Source organism: Acanthochromis polyacanthus, chromosome 4 (genome assembly GCF_021347895.1).
Source record: "Acanthochromis polyacanthus isolate Apoly-LR-REF ecotype Palm Island chromosome 4, KAUST_Apoly_ChrSc, whole genome shotgun sequence".
Classification (NCBI taxonomy): domain Eukaryota; kingdom Metazoa; phylum Chordata; class Actinopteri; family Pomacentridae; genus Acanthochromis; species Acanthochromis polyacanthus.
This window is the reverse complement of record NC_067116.1, coordinates 2,487,371-2,508,028: the sequence shown is the minus strand read 5'-3', so window position 1 is coordinate 2,508,028 and position 20,658 is coordinate 2,487,371. Positions and strand designations below refer to the sequence as shown.

Sequence of the window (20,658 nt, the reverse complement as noted above, 5' to 3'; positions counted from 1 at the left end):
CTGTAGATTAGGAAGTGAAACCGTCACACTCACAAGTGAGACGTTTACTGGTAGAAGCTTCATGGTGTTGCATCAGGTTGTGTCATTTCAGAAACACGTTGGTTCTTCCATCTCAGGAGTTTCCTTCTTCTGTTCAACACTTTGGCTGCATTTAGAGAGCTGTGAAGCTCTTGTCAGTTGTCAGGGTTCTAAACCTCCAGAAATAAAACTAACAGCCATAAGATACGGTGAGAAAAGACAGAACAGTTTCATCAGATCCTAACAGATTCCAGATTTAAGGACTCCAACCAGGAAAAAAACTTTATTTATTCACCCTTGAGAACAGAAGAGGCCCTGAGAAAGTTCTTATAATGATATACTCATTCATATCTACTACCAAAATCAGACTTCTAAGGCCTCCAGTATTAGTTAAGTTTGCCATGTTTTGAACTTATTTTACTATTTTGACCTCAAAATGTTTAAAATTGTGTCTAAAATCAGATAAAGACTGTCTAAAATTACTTTAACTGTGTCTAACATGATTCCATGTTGTCCAAAATGACAATAATCAACAATTATTAGTCCAAAATGGAAAGAAAGCACCAAATCTCCAATCCAGGCTGGTCTAGGGTCTCTATAAAGTTCCTGTCAGTGTTTATCTATGGATGAATCCATGTTTCTACTAAAGTCTTTGGTCCACATTTCTCCAACTTTTGAGGCTCTAACATCAGTAGAATCTGATGGTTAAAGTTTGACCAGACCAGGTTCCAGTTTTTGGATGTTTAGACTAAATGTTGATGTGGACTCATTGGTAGGAACCAGAACCTGGAGTTCATAGAGCTGTAGGTGTTCATGGAGGTCTAGATGTTCACAGAGGTCTAAGTGTCCATAGAGGTCTAGGTGTCCATAGAGGTCTAGGTGTCCATAGAGGTCTAGGTGTCCATAGAGGTCTAGGTGTCCATAGAGGTCTAGGTGTCCATAGAGGTCTAGGTGTCCATAGAGGTCTAGGTGTCCATAGAGGTCTAGGTGTTCATAGATGTCTAGGTGTCCATAGAGGTCTAGGTGTCCATAGAGGTCTAGGTGTTCATAGATGTCTAGGTGTCCATAGAGGTCTAGGTGTCCATAGAGGTCTAGGTGTCCATAGAGGTCTAGGTGTCCATAGAGGTCTAGGTGTTCATAGAGGTCTAGGTGTCCATAGAGGTCTAGGTGTTCATAGAGGTCTAGGTGTTCATAGAGGTCTAGGTGTCCATAGAGGTCTAGGTGTCCATAGAGGTCGAGATGTTGGTGGTAGATGTTCAGAGTTAAAAGCTGCTTCATGTTCATTCATGAGGACATTTAACGACATAAGACGCTGGTTTCACTGGTTTTACTGAATGCTTTCATACAGACACATGAAAGTTTTATTTCTGGAGATATTGAACTCTTGGTGTGACTCCAGAAAAGATGGGTTTAAGGGTGAAAATGCAAAAAAAAAAAAAAAATCCAGACCTGAAAACATATTAAATCCTCAAAATTCAGCCACAATATGCTCCAAAACTCAAATCAGAGAGCTGTGAATGAAACCTGAGGCGGTCTGAAATACACCCACTGGTCCAACGCGCTTTCACAACACAAACAGGTATCACAGCTGCTTCAGTTCCAGTGTTTTACCTCCATAGACGTCATCCATGCAGACGATTCCATCACCTGCCTTCAGCATGTGGGTGATGGTTACCGTGGCTGCTAATCCTGAGGCCAGAGCAAGACCTGTAGGGGAAAACACCTGGATGTCATCCTGCCAGAGGGACTGAACACTGGAATATTCTGTTGAAGGTGTCCTCATCAGCTACACTTACAGTACTTAGCTCCATCCAGAGCCGCCACGGCCATTTCCAGACAGTTCCTGGTCGGGTTTCCACTGCGACTGTATTCAAAGCCCTGAAGAAAAACAGGATTTAAGAACATTTCAATCACAAAAAAATCAACATTTAAAATAGTATACTGTGCTGTTTTCATTTACAGTAATGTCCTGTATTATTTATATTAATAATAACATCCTGTATTTAACGTGTTTAAACAACGAATCCTTTGGCAGACACGCCCCAAACAGAAACATGCATGATTACGTTTCAGGATTTTGGTTCCCTTCAGGAACAAACAAAAAGAAAATAACTTCACATCATGATGCTGCCTCCACCGTGCTTCACACCATGATGCTGCCTCCACCGCGCTTCACACCATGATGCTGCCTCCACCGTGCTTCACATTATGATGCTGCCTCCACCGTGCTTCACACCATGATGCTGCCTCCACCGTGCTTCACACCATGATGCTGCCTCCACCGTGCTTCACACCATGATGCTGCCTCCACCGCGCTTCACACCATGATGCTGCCTCCACCGCGCTTCACATCATGATGCTGCCTCCACCGCGCTTCACACCATGATGCTGCCTCCACCGTGCTTCACATCATGATGCTGCCTCCACCGTGCTTCACATCATGATGCTGCCTCCACCGTGCTTCACATCATGATGCTGCCTCCACCGTGCTTCACACCATGATGCTGCCTCCACCGTGCTTCACATCATGATGCTGCCTCCACCGTGCTTCACACCATGATGCTGCCTCCACCGTGCTTCACATCATGATGCTGCCTCCACCGTGCTTCACACCATGATGCTGCCTCCACCGCGCTTCACACCATGATGCTGCCTCCACCGCGCTTCACACCATGATGCTGCCTCCACCGTGCTTCACACCATGATGCTGCCACCACCGTGCTTCACATCATGATGCTGCCTCCACCGTGCTTCACATTATGATGCTGCCTCCACCGTGCTTCACACCATGATGCTGCCTCCACCGCGCTTCACACCATGATGCTGCCTCCACCGCGCTTCACACCATGATGCTGCCTCCACCGTGCTTCACATCATGATGCTGCCTCCACCGTGCTTCACACCATGATGCTGCCTCCACCGCGCTTCACACCATGATGCTGCCTCCACCGCGCTTCACATCATGATGCTGCCTCCACCGCGCTTCACACCATGATGCTGCCTCCACCGCGCTTCACACCATGATGTTGCCTCCACCGCGCTTCACACCATGATGCTGCCACCACCGTGCTTCACATCATGATGCTGCCTCCACCGCGCTTCACATCATGATGCTGCCTCCACCGCGCTTCACATCATGATGCTGCCACCACCGTGCTTCACACCATGATGTTGCCTCCACCGCGCTTCACATCATGATGCTGCCACCACCGTGCTTCACATCATGATGCTGCCTCCACCGCGCTTCACGTCATGATGCTGCCACCACCGTGCTTCACGTCATGATGCTGCCTCCACCGTGCTTCACATCATGATGCTGCCTCCACCGCGCTTCACATCATGATGCTGCCTCCACCGCGCTTCACATCATGATGCTGCCACCACCGTGCTTCACACCATGATGTTGCCTCCACCGCGCTTCACATCATGATGCTGCCTCCACCGCGCTTCACATCATGATGCTGCCTCCACCGCGCTTCACGTCATGATGCTGCCACCACCGTGCTTCACGTCATGATGCTGCCTCCACCGTGCTTCACGTCATGATGCTGCCTCCACCGCGCTTCACATCATGATGCTGCCTCCACCGCGCTTCACATCATGATGCTGCCTCCACCGTGCTTCACGTCATGATGCTGCCACCACCGTGCTTCACGTCATGATGCTGCCTCCACCGTGCTTCACGTCATGATGCTGCCTCCACCGCGCTTCACATCATGATGCTGCCTCCACCGCGCTTCACATCATGATGCTGCCACCACCGTGCTTCACGTCATGATGCTGCCTCCACCGCGCTTCACATCATGATGCTGCCACCACCGCGCTTCACGTCATGATGCTGCCTCCACCGCGCTTCACACCATGATGCTGCCTTCACCATGCTTCACACCATGATGCTGCCTTCACCATGCTTCACATCATGATGCTGCCTCCACCGTGCTTCACAGTGGTCATGGTGTGTTTTATAGTATCTAGTCTGATGGACAAAAAGCTCTGGTCTGGTTTGATCACTACTTTTTAATCCTCTGATTTTAGTTTTTAGATTTCAGTCCTATGATTACAAACAGACACATTCATTGGATTTTCTGCTAATAAAGTTTGCTTATGAACAAAACTGAACACTGAGCGTCGACATGAGCGTCTGGTTAGTTCATCCAGAGTTTACCTCTGTACTGCTGAATGAAATGAGATGTTCTAGTGAGAGAAAACTTCAGTTCTGCCTTTAACACAGGAGGTTCTCCATGAGTTAAACCTGTGAGGCCGGCAGACAAACATGTCGTTTTTTGCTGCTGCTGTGAGAGTATTAGATAAAACCCAGCAGTCTGAACAGATTACTGTAAATGGAGATTTACTGCACAACTTTAATGAGGACAGGGCAGGAAGTTGCTTTGCTCTGCATTTCCAACAACAGGTCATTAAAGTGGTTCAGACAAACAACCAGCTGCTGCCAACAACTATAAAGCACCTGGTGTGGATCTGAACAGACAGTTTAGCTTGATTTTACTGCTATCTGTTTTCATACTACGACCTGCTGCCCTTCAGCTACAGGACTCTGTTTGGTTTCTAATCAATCATTGACTGGTTCTAAGACACGAACTTGAACCCCTTCATGTGTTGTAAGACCGGATCGTGACTAAACAGGCCGGTGGACGGTTAAATAAGGTACTCAAACAGGAGTAAACTTGTCAAAGCTGTGACCTGCTGGGTTGGGAAACTTGTATTTATTATGTATTTTAGTGAAGGATGCAATTTTACATGCTGACCCTTTATTAGACGTGTATTTTACTACAAACTATTATGTATCGTGTGTTGCTGGAAACTTGGTCAGAATGACTCAAAACTGTCAAAAATGACTCAAAATAATCGAAAATGATTAAAATTGAGTCTAAAATCAGATAAAGACTTTCAAAAATGACTTAACTGTGTCTAACATGATTCCATGCTGTCCAAAATGACCATAATCAACAATTATTAGTCCATTAACATAGAAAGAAAGCACCAAACCTCCAATCCAGGCTGGTCTAGTGTCTGCATGAAGTTCCTGTCGGTGTATCTATGGATGGATCCATGTTTCTACTAAAATACAGTCTTTGGTCCACATTTCTCCACCTGTTGAGGCTCTAACATCAGTAGAACCTGATGGTTAAAGTTGGACCAGACAAGGTTCCAGTTTTTACATGTTTAGACTAAATGTTGATGTGGAACCATTGGTAGGAACCAGAACCTGGAGTTCATAGAGGTCGAGGTGTCCATAGAGGTCTAGGTGTCCATAGAGGTCTCGGTGTCCACAGAGGTCTCGGTGTCCACAGAGGTCTCGGTGTCCACAGAGGTCTCGGTGTCCACAGAGGTCTAGGGGTTCACAGAGGTCTAGGGGTTCACAGAGGTCTAGGGGTTCACAGAGGTCTCGGTGTCCACAGAGGTCTCGGTGTCCACAGAGGTCTAGGGGTTCACAGAGGTCTAGGGGTTCACAGAGGTCTAGGGGTTCATAGAGGTCAAGGGGTTCACAGAGGTCTAGGGGTTCACAGAGGTCTAGGGGTTCACAGAGGTCTAGGGGTTCACAGAGGTCTAGGGGTTCACAGAGGTCTAGGGGTTCACAGAGGTCTAGGGGTTCATAGAGGTCTCGGTGTTCACAGAGGTCTCGGTGTTCATAGAGGTCTCGGTGTTCACAGAGGTCTAGGTGTTCATAGAGGTCTAGATGTTCATAGAGGTCTAGGTGTTCACAGAGGTCTAGGTGTTCACAGAGGTCTAGGTGTTCATAGAGGTCTAGGTGTTCACAGAGGTCTAGGTGTTCATAGAGGTCTAGGTGTTCATAGAGGTCTAGGTGTTCACAGAGGTCTAGGTGTTCACAGAGGTCTAGGTGTTCATAGAGGTCTAGGTGTTCACAGAGGTCTAGGTGTTCATAGAGGTCTAGGTGTTCATAGAGGTCTAGATGTTCATAGAGGTCTAGGTGTTCATAGAGGTCTAGATGTTCATAGAGGTCTAGGTGTTCACAGAGGTCTAGGTGTTCACAGAGGTCTAGGTGTCCATAGAGGTCTAGGTGTTCATAGAGGTCTAGATTAGGGCTGCAACAACGAATCGATAAAATTGAAAATAAACGATTATTAAAAGCATTGGCAATGAATTTCATTATCGATTTGTTGTGTCGCACGATTCATGCGTCACTCACCATGTTGTGGAGCGAGGTGGACAGAGCGAGGAGGACAGAGCGAGGTGGACAGAGCGAGGTGGACAGAGCGAGGTGGACAGAGCGAGGTGGACAGAGCGAGGTGATCAGAGCGAGGTGATCAGAGCGAGGTGGACAGAGCGAGGAGGACAGAGCGAGGTGGACAGAGCGAGGTGATCAGAGCGAGGTGATCAGAGCGAGGTGATCAGAGCGAGGTGGACAGAGCGAGGTGGACAGAGCGAGGTGATCAGAGCGAGGTGATCAGAGCGAGGTGATCAGAGCGAGGTGATCAGAGCGAGGTGGACAGAGCGAGGTGGACAGAGCGAGGTGATCAGAGCGAGGTGATCAGAGCGAGGTGATCAGAGCGAGGTGATCAGAGCGAGGTGGACAGAGCGAGGTGGACAGAGCGAGGTGATCAGAGCGAGGTGGACAGAGCGAGGTGATCAGAGCGAGGTGATCAGAGCGAGGTGATCAGAGCGAGGTGGACAGAGCGAGGTGGACAGAGCGAGGTGATCAGAGCGAGGTGGACAGAGCGAGGTGATCAGAGCGAGGTGATCAGAGCGAGGTGGACAGAGCGAGGTGGACAGAGCGAGGTGGACAGAGCGAGGTGGACAGAGCGAGGTGATCAGAGCGAGGTGATCAGAGCGAGGTGGACAGAGCGAGGTGGACAGAGCGAGGTGGACAGAGCGAGGTGGACAGAGCGAGGAGGACAGAGCGAGGTGATCAGAGCGAGGTGATCAGAGCGAGGTGGACAGAGCGAGGTGATCAGAGCGAGGTGGACAGAGCGAGGTGATCAGAGCGAGGTGATCAGAGCGAGGTGGACAGAGCGAGGTGGACAGAGCGAGGTGATCAGAGCGAGGTGATCAGAGCGAGGTGATCAGAGCGAGGTGGACAGAGCGAGGTGGACAGAGCGAGGTGGACAGAGCGAGGAGGACAGAGCGAGGTGGACAGAGCGAGGTGGACAGAGCGAGGTGGACAGAGCGAGGTGATCAGAGCGAGGTGGACAGAGCGAGGTGGACAGAGCGAGGTGGACAGAGCGAGGAGGACAGAGCGAGGTGGACAGAGCGAGGTGGACAGAGCGAGGTGATCAGAGCGAGGTGATCAGAGCGAGGTGGACAGAGCGAGGTGGACAGAGCGAGGTGGACAGAGCGAGGTGGACAGAGCGAGGAGGACAGAGCGAGGTGATCAGAGCGAGGTGATCAGAGCGAGGTGATCAGAGCGAGGTGGACAGAGCGAGGTGGACAGAGCGAGGTGATCAGAGCGAGGTGATCAGAGCGAGGTGGACAGAGCGAGGAGGACAGAGCGAGGTGGACAGAGCGAGGTGGACAGAGCGAGGTGGACAGAGCGAGGTGGACAGAGCGAGGAGGACAGAGCGAGGTGGACAGAGCGAGGAGGACAGAGCGAGGTGGACAGAGCGAGGTGATCAGAGCGAGGTGATCAGAGCGAGGTGGACAGAGCGAGGAGGACAGAGCGAGGTGGACAGAGCGAGGTGGACAGAGCGAGGTGGACAGAGCGAGGAGGACAGAGCGAGGTGGACAGAGCGAGGTGGACAGAGCGAGGAGGACAGAGCGAGGTGGACAGAGCGAGGTGGACAGAGCGAGGTGATCAGAGCGAGGTGATCAGAGCGAGGTGGACAGAGCGAGGTGGACAGAGCGAGGTGGACAGAGCGAGGTGGACAGAGCGAGGTGATCAGAGCGAGGTGATCAGAGCGAGGTGGACAGAGCGAGGAGGACAGAGCGAGGTGGACAGAGCGAGGTGGACAGAGCGAGGTGATCAGAGCGAGGTGGACAGAGCGAGGAGGACAGAGCGAGGTGATCAGAGCGAGGTGATCAGAGCGAGGTGATCAGAGCGAGGTGGACAGAGCGAGGTGGACAGAGCGAGGTGGACAGAGCGAGGTGGACAGAGCGAGGTGATCAGAGCGAGGTGATCAGAGCGAGGTGATCAGAGCGAGGAGGACAGAGCGAGGTGATCAGAGCGAGGTGGACAGAGCGAGGTGATCAGAGCGAGGTGATCAGAGCGAGGTGGACAGAGCGAGGTGATCAGAGCGAGGTGGACAGAGCGAGGTGGACAGAGCGAGGTGATCAGAGCGAGGTGATCAGAGCGAGGTGATCAGAGCGAGGTGATCAGAGCGAGGTGGACAGAGCGAGGTGGACAGAGCGAGGTGGACAGAGCGAGGTGGACAGAGCGAGGTGGACAGAGCGAGGTGGACAGAGCGAGGTGATCAGAGCGAGGTGGACAGAGCGAGGAGGACAGAGCGAGTTGGACAGAGCGAGGTGGACAGAGCGAGGTGGACAGAGCGAGGTGGACAGAGCGAGGTGGACAGAGCGAGGTGGACAGAGCGAGGTGATCAGAGCGAGGTGGACAGAGCGAGGTGGACAGAGCGAGGTGGACAGAGCGAGGTGGACAGAGCGAGGAGGACAGAGCGAGGTGGACAGAGCGAGGTGGACAGAGCGAGGTGGACAGAGCGAGGAGGACAGAGCGAGGTGGACAGAGCGAGGTGGACAGAGCGAGGTGATCAGAGCGAGGTGATCAGAGCGAGGTGGACAGAGCGAGGTGGACAGAGCGAGGTGGACAGAGCGAGGTGGACAGAGCGAGGTGATCAGAGCGAGGTGATCAGAGCGAGGTGGACAGAGCGAGGTGATCAGAGCGAGGTGGACAGAGCGAGGTGATCAGAGCGAGGTGGACAGAGCGAGGTGGACAGAGCGAGGTGGACAGAGCGAGGTGATCAGAGCGAGGTGATCAGAGCGAGGTGGACAGAGCGAGGTGGACAGAGCGAGGTGGACAGAGCGAGGTGGACAGAGCGAGGTGATCAGAGCGAGGTGGACAGAGCGAGGTGATCAGAGCGAGGTGGACAGAGCGAGGTGGACAGAGCGAGGTGGACAGAGCGAGGTGGACAGAGCGAGGAGGACAGAGCGAGGTGATCAGAGCGAGGTGATCAGAGCGAGGTGGACAGAGCGAGGTGGACAGAGCGAGGTGGACAGAGCGAGGTGGACAGAGCGAGGAGGACAGAGCGAGGTGATCAGAGCGAGGTGATCAGAGCGAGGTGGACAGAGCGAGGTGGACAGAGCGAGGTGGACAGAGCGAGGTGGACAGAGCGAGGAGGACAGAGCGAGGAGGACAGAGCGAGGTGGACAGAGCGAGGTGGACAGAGCGAGGTGGACAGAGCGAGGTGATCAGAGCGAGGTGATCAGAGCGAGGTGGACAGAGCGAGGAGGACAGAGCGAGGAGGACAGAGCGAGGTGGACAGAGCGAGGTGATCAGAGCGAGGTGGACAGAGCGAGGTGGACAGAGCGAGGAGGACAGAGCGAGGAGGACAGAGCGAGGTGGACAGAGCGAGGTGGACAGAGCGAGGTGGACAGAGCGAGGTGATCAGAGCGAGGTGGACAGAGCGAGGAGGACAGAGCGAGGTGGACAGAGCGAGGTGGACAGAGCGAGGTGGACAGAGCGAGGAGGACAGAGCGAGGAGGACAGAGCGAGGTGGACAGAGCGAGGTGGACAGAGCGAGGTGGACAGAGCGAGGTGATCAGAGCGAGGTGGACAGAGCGAGGTGGACAGAGCGAGGAGGACAGAGCGAGGTGGACAGAGCGAGGTGATCAGAGCGAGGTGGACAGAGCGAGGTGGACAGAGCGAGGAGGACAGAGCGAGGAGGACAGAGCGAGGAGGACAGAGCGAGGAGGACAGAGCGAGGTGGACAGAGCGAGGTGATCAGAGCGAGGTGGACAGAGCGAGGTGGACAGAGCGAGGTGGACAGAGCGAGGTGGACAGAGCGAGGTGGACAGAGCGAGGTGATCAGAGCGAGGTGATCAGAGCGAGGTGGACAGAGCGAGGAGGACAGAGCGAGGTGGACAGAGCGAGGTGGACAGAGCGAGGTGGACAGAGCGAGGTGGACAGAGCGAGGTGATCAGAGCGAGGTGGACAGAGCGAGGTGGACAGAGCGAGGTGATCAGAGCGAGGTGGACAGAGCGAGGTGGACAGAGCGAGGAGGACAGAGCGAGGTGATCAGAGCGAGGTGGACAGAGCGAGGTGGACAGAGCGAGGAGGACAGAGCGAGGTGGACAGAGCGAGGAGGACAGAGCGAGGAGGACAGAGCGAGGTGGACAGAGCGAGGTGGACAGAGCGAGGTGGACAGAGCGAGGTGATCAGAGCGAGGTGATCAGAGCGAGGTGGACAGAGCGAGGAGGACAGAGCGAGGTGGACAGAGCGAGGTGGACAGAGCGAGGTGGACAGAGCGAGGTGATCAGAGCGAGGTGGACAGAGCGAGGTGGACAGAGCGAGGAGGACAGAGCGAGGTGGACAGAGCGAGGTGGACAGAGCGAGGTGGACAGAGCGAGGTGATCAGAGCGAGGTGGACAGAGCGAGGTGGACAGAGCGAGGTGGACAGAGCGAGGTGGACAGAGCGAGGTGGACAGAGCGAGGTGGACAGAGCGAGGTGATCAGAGCGAGGTGGACAGAGCGAGGTGGACAGAGCGAGGTGGACAGAGCGAGGTGGACAGAGCGAGGTGGACAGAGCGAGGTGATCAGAGCGAGGTGATCAGAGCGAGGTGGACAGAGCGAGGTGATCAGAGCGAGGTGATCAGAGCGAGGTGGACAGAGCGAGGAGGACAGAGCGAGGTGGACAGAGCGAGGTGGAGAGAGCGAGGTGGACAGAGCGAGGTGGAGAGAGCGAGGTGATCAGAGCGAGGTGGACAGAGCGAGGTGGACAGAGCGAGGTGGACAGAGCGAGGTGGACAGAGCGAGGTGGACAGAGCGAGGAGGACAGAGCGAGGTGATCAGAGCGAGGTGATCAGAGCGAGGTGGACAGAGCGAGGTGGAGAGAGCGAGGTGATCAGAGCGAGGAGGACAGAGCGAGGTGATCAGAGCGAGGTGATCAGAGCGAGGTGATCAGAGCGAGGTGATCAGAGCGAGGTGGACAGAGCGAGGTGGACAGAGCGAGGTGATCAGAGCGAGGTGGACAGAGCGAGGTGGACAGAGCGAGGTGGACAGAGCGAGGTGGACAGAGCGAGGTGATCAGAGCGAGGTGATCAGAGCGAGGTGATCAGAGCGAGGTGGACAGAGCGAGGTGGACAGAGCGAGGTGGACAGAGCGAGGTGGACAGAGCGAGGTGATCAGAGCGAGGTGGACAGAGCGAGGTGATCAGAGCGAGGTGGACAGAGCGAGGTGGACAGAGCGAGGTGGACAGAGCGAGGTGGACAGAGCGAGGTGGACAGAGCGAGGTGGACAGAGCGAGGTGATCAGAGCGAGGTGATCAGAGCGAGGTGGACAGAGCGAGGTGGACAGAGCGAGGTGGACAGAGCGAGGTGGACAGAGCGAGATGGACAGAGCGAGGTGGACAGAGCGAGGTGGACAGAGCGAGGTGGACAGAGCGAGGTGGACAGAGCGAGGTGATCAGAGCGAGGTGATCAGAGCGAGGTGATCAGAGCGAGGTGATCAGAGCGAGGTGGACAGAGCGAGGTGGACAGAGCGAGGTGGACAGAGCGAGGTGGACAGAGCGAGGTGATCAGAGCGAGGTGATCAGAGCGAGGTGGACAGAGCGAGGTGGACAGAGCGAGGTGGACAGAGCGAGGTGGACAGAGCGAGGAGGACAGAGCGAGGTGATCAGAGCGAGGTGGACAGAGCGAGGTGGACAGAGCGAGGAGGACAGAGCGAGGTGATCAGAGCGAGGTGGACAGAGCGAGGTGGACAGAGCGAGGTGGACAGAGCGAGGTGGACAGAGCGAGGTGGACAGAGCGAGGTGGACAGAGCGAGGTGGACAGAGCGAGGTGGACAGAGCGAGGAGGACAGAGCGAGGTGATCAGAGCGAGGTGATCAGAGCGAGGTGGACAGAGCGAGGTGGACAGAGCGAGGTGATCAGAGCGAGGTGGACAGAGCGAGGTGGACAGAGCGAGGTGGACAGAGCGAGGTGGACAGAGCGAGGTGGACAGAGCGAGGAGGACAGAGCGAGGTGATCAGAGCGAGGTGGACAGAGCGAGGTGGACAGAGCGAGGTGGACAGAGCGAGGTGATCAGAGCGAGGAGGACAGAGCGAGGTGATCAGAGCGAGGTGGACAGAGCGAGGTGGACAGAGCGAGGTGGAGGCAAAGCAGAGGCGGTATTTTCAAAGGTAATTCAACAAATGAAACATGACTGACATGGAGGAAACAGTTTGACCAAAGTCCTCAAAAGTGTGGCAGCATTTCACGCTCCACAAAACAAAAACATGCCGCGTGTCCACTACATGTGACGTTTCCACATGGCAATGCACGCATCTGAAAATCACACGGATGACAGACGGTCACGTGACCACCACGCTTTCAGTTTGACAGTCCAGCAGCTAAATTGGATAAACAGAGCGGCTTGGCAGCAAACTTTCTCTTTTATTTCGAAAACACTTCAGGGAAAATGTTTGAAGAATTATGTTTAAAATACTTACAGTACTTATGTTAGAAGAAATACACTTAGGATTCTTAGAATAGAATACTTGCTTTTAGATTATCATTAATTTATCATTGAGTGACTGTGAAACGTATGTGCCTTTGGAACCATGATTCTACGTGTACTTTATGACAGAAACATGTAGACACAGCACATACGGAGAGGCGACCAGAGCTAGGCCTTCTGGGTGATGAAGAGCCGAAGCACCAGATAACGGACCCCCTCCCTATAACGAGGCTGACAGATCACGACCACAAGGACTGAATTTAAACTGTAATTATAAATTAAAAGGAACAGAAAAAGAAGAAGACACCCAGCATTTTCTATCAAGATGATAATGATCCAAACTGTGAGGTGGACTACAGGGGAGCACCAGGAGGACAGAGAGCCAGAGGGAGTTTTAGAGGACGACACAGAGAGAGGAGAGGACTCATGCTGGACTTGTGGGGGGGAAAGGTCATTGGTCCAAAGACTGTCCAAACAACAAAAGAAGAGACAAATGATGTCATTTTTAGGGTCAACCAACTACTGTAGAAGTTGGATTCCAGATTATGTTTAGAAAACAAACCTGCTTCATATACAGGCAGTTATAGCAGCAGTACATGTATCCACTGATGTAGAATTATATCTGCCCTTCCAGTTTAAAAAAAAATAGATACACAAAGGATGTATCATTTCTTCAGGGCCTCATGAAGAAATGCTCTTCTGTGTTGCAGAGATGAAATATCAGTAGAGGTCTGACCTCCTAGATCAACTGTAAAAAATGTATTACAGTTTATTACAACATTGTCTTCCTTTGGTTAAATTAACTCAGCTTTTATACTGAATACGAGCTGCAATAACTTGATAAAGTAACTCCTATTATGTGTGGGCAGCTTTAGATCTAAAACCTAGATATTAGTTTGTCTTCCGACACAACTGCACTTAATATAAAGTCTGGTTTTAGATGCTAAAAATTATGTTATTGTGTTTTTGTTTTTTTTAATTAAAAAAGAAAAAAAACTTTCTTACAAAAAGCAGTAGAAACATGAACTGAATTCAGAACATCTGCACCACATGTGCTTCTCTTGTTTCTTACCTGTAATTTGAGTTCAGGATGTCGTATGCAAGCAGGATCACAGAAATGACTTTATGGTCCGGTTTGCTTTGTAAGAATGATTATAGGAACCTGCAATGGACTCAGTAAACCCGAATCTAATTTTCAGTTGTTCACACGTTTAGAGATTTGGGATTTTTCAATGACGAGCTTTTATGAAGTGTGTCAGGAAATTATTTCTGTAAGACAAAGACTGTATTTTCACTGTTAGTTTGTACCACAAAGTTTCCCAGCACAAGATGAGAACTCAGTGTTTCTAACGGTTTGCTTGCATCTGCTTTTACTTCAAGGTCCTTTTATCTCTGGAATGCAGCTCAGCTGGGTACATTTCAAACACTTCAGTCTGTATGCAGTATAAAGACCACAATAACAATTACCACACAGTTCAACAGATCAGTTTAAACAAACCTGAAATCTGTATAGATGAGAAGTTCACGTTAGCAGAGTATATGAGGAAAACATTACAAGCAAGAGGAATAAAACATGCTAATGACATGCTATGCCAGATGCACCTGTCTCTCAACAGGAGGGTGTCCCACCAGTTCGAGTGAGAGACTGGGTGTTCGTGAAGTCCATTAAGAGGAAACACTGGTCCTCACCGAGGTGGGAAGGGCCCTACCAGGTGTCACTGACAACACCTACAGCTATAAAGATGACAGAGTGAGCTTCGTGGATCCACCTGTCACACTGCAGGAAACAGAGGTTCCTGGGGGAAAACTCCAACGACAGTGAGGGGAAGTCTGACTACAAAGGGGGTTAAACCTTCTAGTGGTTAACTGTCTCAAGGTCAGTGAAGAAACCAACAGATCTTCACTGTTTTTAGGGAGCAGAGTACTCTGGGATCCTCCTACATGCATCCACACACTCACTGGACAAAGAACAGGACAAGCTCACTGTTAGTTGTCAAATAGGAGGTGAAGTGCTGGTAACCTCTCCCTCCAGAAGATAGGTCATGACTCCACGCGTCAAGACTACGGCCCTGCTGGGCCCAATGGCTGCGGTATCTTTAAATTTTCATTTCATGTTTGTTAATGACAAAAGCGATTCACAGAGGAAAAAGAAACCATGAACTCGATGTTGATGATCACCATGACAATGTTTGGTTCCAGATGGCTAATTTAACAGCAACAAGTTTGAACATGTCTGACTGCTATCTGTGCTCATTTATACCTCATCATTCACGGACCAATCCCTGTTTTAACACCCAAACCAGTTACACTAGATGAAAACATGTATCATTGCAATGCACACAGCACTCACAACAACACCAGCCACTACTTACTGGAAATTCACTCAGTATTTACCAAACTGCACTACTACCAGAAACTATGACTCGACAAGCTGGAGAATGCCTCAACATTTTAGTATAGCTACTAATAACACTAACCTGTATTAACCAAGCAGCTGTCTGACTGAGAGCATCCTCAACATGACGTCACTGACATGAGGCCTCTGATGATGGTTTAAGACAAAGGCTTCACTACAATGATATTATTTGCTCTGTCAGTCCAAATCTTCTATTTCTGAATAAAGAGGAAGAAATTAAAAAGTTTTTTTTTATCCGATTCATCGAAAAAATAATCGACCGATTAATCGATTATTAAAATAATCGTTAGTTGCAGCCCTAGTCAAGATGTTCGCAGAGGTCTAGGTGTTCACGGAGGTCTAGGTGTTCACGGAGGTCTAGGTGTTCACGGAGGTCTAGGTGTTCACGGAGGTCTAGGTGTTCGTACAGGTCTAGGTGTTCGTACAGGTCTAGGTGTTCGTACAGGTCTAGGTGTTCGTACAGGTCTAGGTGTTCACGGAGGTCTAGGTGTTCACGGAGGTCTAGGTGTTCACGGAGGTCTAGGTGTTCACGGAGGTCTAGGTGTTCACGGAGGTCTAGGTGTTCGTACAGGTCTAGGTGTTCGCACAGGTCTAGGTGTTCGTACAGGTCTAGGTGTTCGTACAGGTCTAGGTGTTCGTACAGGTCTAGGTGTTCACGGAGGTCTAGGTGTTCACGGAGGTCTAGGTGTTCACGGAGGTCTAGGTGTTCACGAGGTCTAGGTGTTCACGGAGGTCTAGGTGTTCACGGAGGTCTAGGTGTTCACGGAGGTCTAGGTGTTCACGGAGGTCTAGGTGTTCACGGAGGTCTAGGTGTTCGTACAGGTCTAGGTGTTCACGGAGGTCTAGGTGTTCACGGAGGTCTAGGTGTTCGTACAGGTCTAGGTGTTCGTACAGGTCTAGGTGTTCACAGAGGTCTAGGTGTTCACAGAGGTCTAGGTGTTCGTACAGGTCTAGGTGTTCACGGAGGTCTAGGTGTTCGTACAGGTCTAGGTGTTCACGGAGGTCTAGGTGTTCGTACAGGTCTAGGTGTTCGTACAGGTCTAGGTGTTCGTACAGGTCTAGGTGTTCGTACAGGTCTAGGTGTTCGTACAGGTCTAGGTGTTCGTACAGGTCTAGGTGTTCGTACAGCTCTAGGTGTTCGCGGAGGTCTAGGTGTTCGCGGAGGTCTAGGTGTTCGCGGAAGTCTAGGTGTTCGCGGAGGTCTAGGTGTTCGCGGAGGTCTAGGTGTTCGCGGAGGTCTAGGTGTTCGCGGAGGTCTAGGTGTTCGCGGAGGTCTAGGTGTTCGTACAGGTCTAGGTGTTCGTACAGGTCTAGGTGTTCGTACAGGTCTAGGTGTTCACGGAGGTCTAGATGTTCACGGAGGTCTAGATGTTCACGGAGGTCTAGATGTTCATAGAGGTCTAGGTGTTCACAGAGGTCAAGATGTTCATGGAGGTCTAGATGTTGGTGGTAGGTGTTCAGAGGTAGAAGCTGCTTCATGTTGATTCATGAGGACATTTAACTTCATAAGATGATGGTTTTACTGTTTTTTTTTAATGTTTCTACAGAGAAACATGAAAGTTCCATTTCTGGGAATATTCAACTCTTAATATGGTGTCAGGTAAGAAGTTTTTAAGGATGAAAATACAAAAAATCCAGGTCAGAAAAAGAGGAAATCCTCAAAATTCAGCCAAAATATGCTCCATAACTTAACAAATCAGAAAACTATGAATGAAACCTAAGGCGGTCTGAAATGACACTGATCCAACATGATTTTCAACAATTCAACTGAATATCACAGCTTTTTTTTTATATGTGAAAAAGCAGCAGATAAAACAGCTACTGTAGCTCCCAGCTATGGAATATTTACTCAGGAAGGGGCACAATTTCCCTCCATTGATTAAAAATGTAATAAAGCTCCATAATATTTACAAAGTGTGTCATAAAAGTGACTCTAGCCTGAATCCTATCATGTTATCCTCATATTTAATCAAATATACGACACCTGCACAAAGACAGTTCATAAATATTGTGTGATTTTGCTGCATAAAGTGCCTCATATCAGCCTAACAGTGTCTTTGCACATAAAATGACACTTCAGCCTTTATAATCAGGTACTACAAACAATGCTGACTCATGTATGTCCACGTCTGTGAGTTTGTGGGAGTTAATTACAGTCTAATGTCCACTCAGGTCATTTTAATTACAGCATATTTAACAGATACGCTGAAATATATAATCATAGAAGCTAAACTGTAAAGCTAGGTATTAATAAAGGAGTGACAATCACACATGTATGGAAGAACGGGTCATCTTGTAAATCAAAATGTAGATGTTCCGTGTTTAAGTAAGGATGTCGTGGAGCTCTTTGTGCATCTTTTCGCCTGATAGGAGACGCTCTGAAGACATAAACTGTCCAAAATGACTCCAAATTCTCCAAAAATGTCAATAATGAATAAATAGTGGTCCTGAAAAATGGAAAATGTTCCAACCAGGCTGGCGCTGTGGAACCAGAAGGTTTGTGAAGTGTTTATGGATGGATCCAGATTTACTGGCTTAAATCTGGGGTTTGGAGAGAGAAGACGAAGGTTCAGGAAGAGTCGACTGAACGTTTTACTAATTATTGGCCCTTGAAATCATAAAAAGAAAAAGAGCGTGATTGTAAATGTATTTTCCTGTTTTGTTCTGCTCTTTAGAGTGCATTACATAAACAGGTTAACTAGCAGCAGAAGACTTCCACTGATAACGTCTTTACTGCTGCATAAAACCATAAAATCCTTTGGACACGCCGCTTTACCAAAGACAGAGTCGATAAGACAGCTTGTCTGAGTTTGTGCTCATGAGCATGGAGTTGTGGGATTCTTTCACTCGTGAAACTGTTAAATCACAAAATGTAGAAGTTTGGACTAAAAAACAGAACAGAAGCATAAAAGCATCTGTTTTTAGAACAATGAGCTTTGGGTGCATTACTGTGTTTCAGACCAATCTGACATTTTTGTTTTCCTCAGGAGCTCTGTGAAGGCGACTGAACTTATCTACGGAATGAGAACAAACAGTGCTGAGGTCTGGGTGTTTCTGGGTTTAATGAGGAACGTAGAGACGGTCTGAACCTGACAGAGCTGCTCTAGAAGCTACTGCACCTTCCACACTTACAATCTGTGAGGAACCCAGCAGATAATCATTGACAGAAACGAGTGGCGGTAAGTAAAAGTGTACTGAGCTATCAGAGAACACGATAGCAGCAGATAAAGCAGCAGACTGGGTTTGTCTTTCTGCCACAAGGCTTCAGGAACTTTTCCTCACAGAGGGAGGTTCAAAAAATAAACCTGCTGCAGCAGAAGCAGCTGTGTTGGTTTGGAAGATAGAAAAAAACACAGCTATTATGTTAAATTATGTTCAATTATCACGAGGTTCCACCTGCCTGGTCAAGTCTGTTATTTCCACTGGATCAGCCTGTTGGTTTAGAGCTGAAGTTTAGTTTTGTGACTTTTTCTTGAAAGAAAATGGGACAAAAAGTCTGTTTGCTGTCAGGACATGTATTTATAGATAAAATATGCAGCTTCATAGACAACAGCTTTCTCTGTTTTAAATGTGTTAAAGCCGATAGAAACCAACAACTTAACCCTTTACGTCCCATTTCCTCTGGTTTGTTTGCAGAAAACAACACATTAAAGCCACATATATATAAAAACAAGGCTGTAAAACATGGATACTGTCAGCGTGTTTATTTATGGAGATAAGAGCAGCAAACTGTCCAGAGTTCACTCATATCTGATCAAAACCTGAATCTAAACCACTTCAGAGGCCAGATTCTGTCTGTAAATGTTTTAATAACAGAAAATATATTAAAAACACATTTTGATGGAAGATCATATCTTTGCTTGATTACCGACGCATTTCTGTGTCTAAAATATTCCAGAAACCAACAACTAAATTAAATAACGGCCCACAAATACGGTGTATTTGTAAAAATAATAGAACATCAAAGTTTGCTCATATTTAATCCAGAGAAATCTTGGATTTGTTGGATTTTAATGCAGATTTCTGCAGTTTCACAACTTTTTAGACGAACAAACCTGTAGAATCTCAGTCTAAATGTTTATTACAGTCAAAAAAAAGTTGGATTTTATATCATTTTTGTTACATTTTAACTGTAATATTTAAATCAATCAAACTAGAAATAAAAGTGTCGGGTCATGAGCTCAATATTTAAGCTCTACAGGTGAATTCAATCTGATGTTTCTGCCTCAAACTCTTCTGTGTTCTGCTTAAATAATAATTACTTTTAACAGGAAGTAATAAAGTGCTGCTGAACTAAAGACACTTTCTGTTAGAGTAGAGCTGAAACAAAGACGCCAACATATTCATTCATGAAGTTCATTACAAAGCCAATAATTCAGGTTAGATATCAGAGAAACAAACTGTAGTTTAAGCAAATAAAATCTGGATCTGCTGCTTCATAAAGTCCTCATTCTGTCCTTAAAATCTGATTTAATTCACTTTTAAATAGATAAAAAAAGTTGTTAAATAAAACAACTAAAAACTTACAGTACATGTAATAGAGTCTGTTTGTAAAAACGAAGCAAAAATAATAATAATACTATGAAGTTTCCACAAAAAGGATCCAGAAGTATTAATGAAGGCCTGGTTCAGTTTAATGGTTCAGTCATTCATTATCCAGGTTTAAATGCAGGTTTTATTCTGATGAAGTTGGATTTTATTCCATTTTTTCTGACATTTAAAAATCCTGATTCTGTCTTTAAAATCTGTTTGAATAAAATTAAATAGCTATTTGGATGAACTTCGTATTATTTCATCCTGTTTCTGTGTCCAAATAAACCTTCGGTGGGCTCCGTTAACGGATCGTTCCACCGGTTCTGGTGGGCTCCGTTAACGGATCGTTCCACCGGTTCTGGTGGGCTCCGTTAACGGATCGTTCCACCGGTTCTGGGGGGCTCCGTTAACGGACTGTTTCACCGGTTCTGGTGGGCTCCGTTAACGGATCGTTCCACCGGTTCTGGGGGGCTCCGTTAACGGACTGTTTCACCGGTTCTGGTGGGCTCCGTTAACGGATCGTTCCACCGGTTCTGGTGGGCTCCGTTAACGGATCGTTCCACCGGTTCTGGGGGGCTCCGTTAACGGATCGTTCCACCGGTTCTGGTGGGCTCCGTTAACGGATCGTTCCACCGGTTCTGGTGGGCTCCGTTAACGGATCGTTCCACCGGTTCTGGGGGGCTCCGTTAACGGACTGTTTCACCGGTTCTGGTGGGCTCCGTTAACGGATCGTTCCACCGGTTCTGGGGGGCTCCGTTAACGGACTGTTTCACCGGTTCTGGTGGGCTCCGTTAACGGATCATTTCACCGGTTTTGTTTGACACGTGCCTCCCGGGTCCCCCCTCCCTCCCTAACCGGCCTCCAGCACCGGGGATCGGTTACTCACAGCGTGGTTTCCCGGTTCGTGCTGTTTGAAGGTGGTGGACAGAGAGATCGGAGGAACCACGGCCATGGACTTCCACTGTTCCGGTTCCTGTCCGACGTGAATGGCCTCCGTGGCGAAGGACTTGAAGGCGGTCTGGAACCCGGAGAGCTCGTCCTGCTGATCCATGGCTGCTGCAGAACCGGAGCGGCAGAAGCGTGTCAGCGGGTCCGGTAGGGGGACAGCCGTT

General features: G+C 49.4%; 1 protein-coding gene and 1 long non-coding RNA gene across 5 annotated transcripts in view; one reads left to right on the top strand and one right to left on the bottom strand.

Annotated features, from left to right (window-relative positions):
• LOC110966412 (cystathionase (cystathionine gamma-lyase)) overlaps window positions 1–20,658 on the bottom strand; it is a 353,362-nt gene that overhangs the window by 20,881 nt on the left and 311,823 nt on the right. The window contains exons 1-3 of one of the 4 annotated variants that reach the window (XM_051946741.1): window positions 20,433–20,648; window positions 1,815–1,896; window positions 1,630–1,725 (exon numbers count right to left, since the gene is read on the bottom strand). The exons of 1 other annotated variant lie outside the window; for it this stretch is intronic. In XM_051946741.1, coding sequence (XP_051802701.1) covers window positions 1,630–1,725; window positions 1,815–1,896; window positions 20,433–20,597 — 343 coding nt within the window. In that variant the 5' untranslated portion in view covers window positions 20,598–20,648. Of the gene's footprint in view, window positions 1–1,629; window positions 1,726–1,814; window positions 1,897–20,432; window positions 20,649–20,658 lie in introns of those variants that run through there. 2 more of the 4 variants (XM_022215763.2, XM_051946743.1) reach the window with 2 other exon arrangements.
• Window positions 11–6,109, top strand: LOC127533541 (uncharacterized). The gene is made up of 2 exons (XR_007941272.1): window positions 11–1,251; window positions 6,032–6,109. It is a non-coding gene; the product is annotated as an uncharacterized LOC127533541 (long non-coding RNA).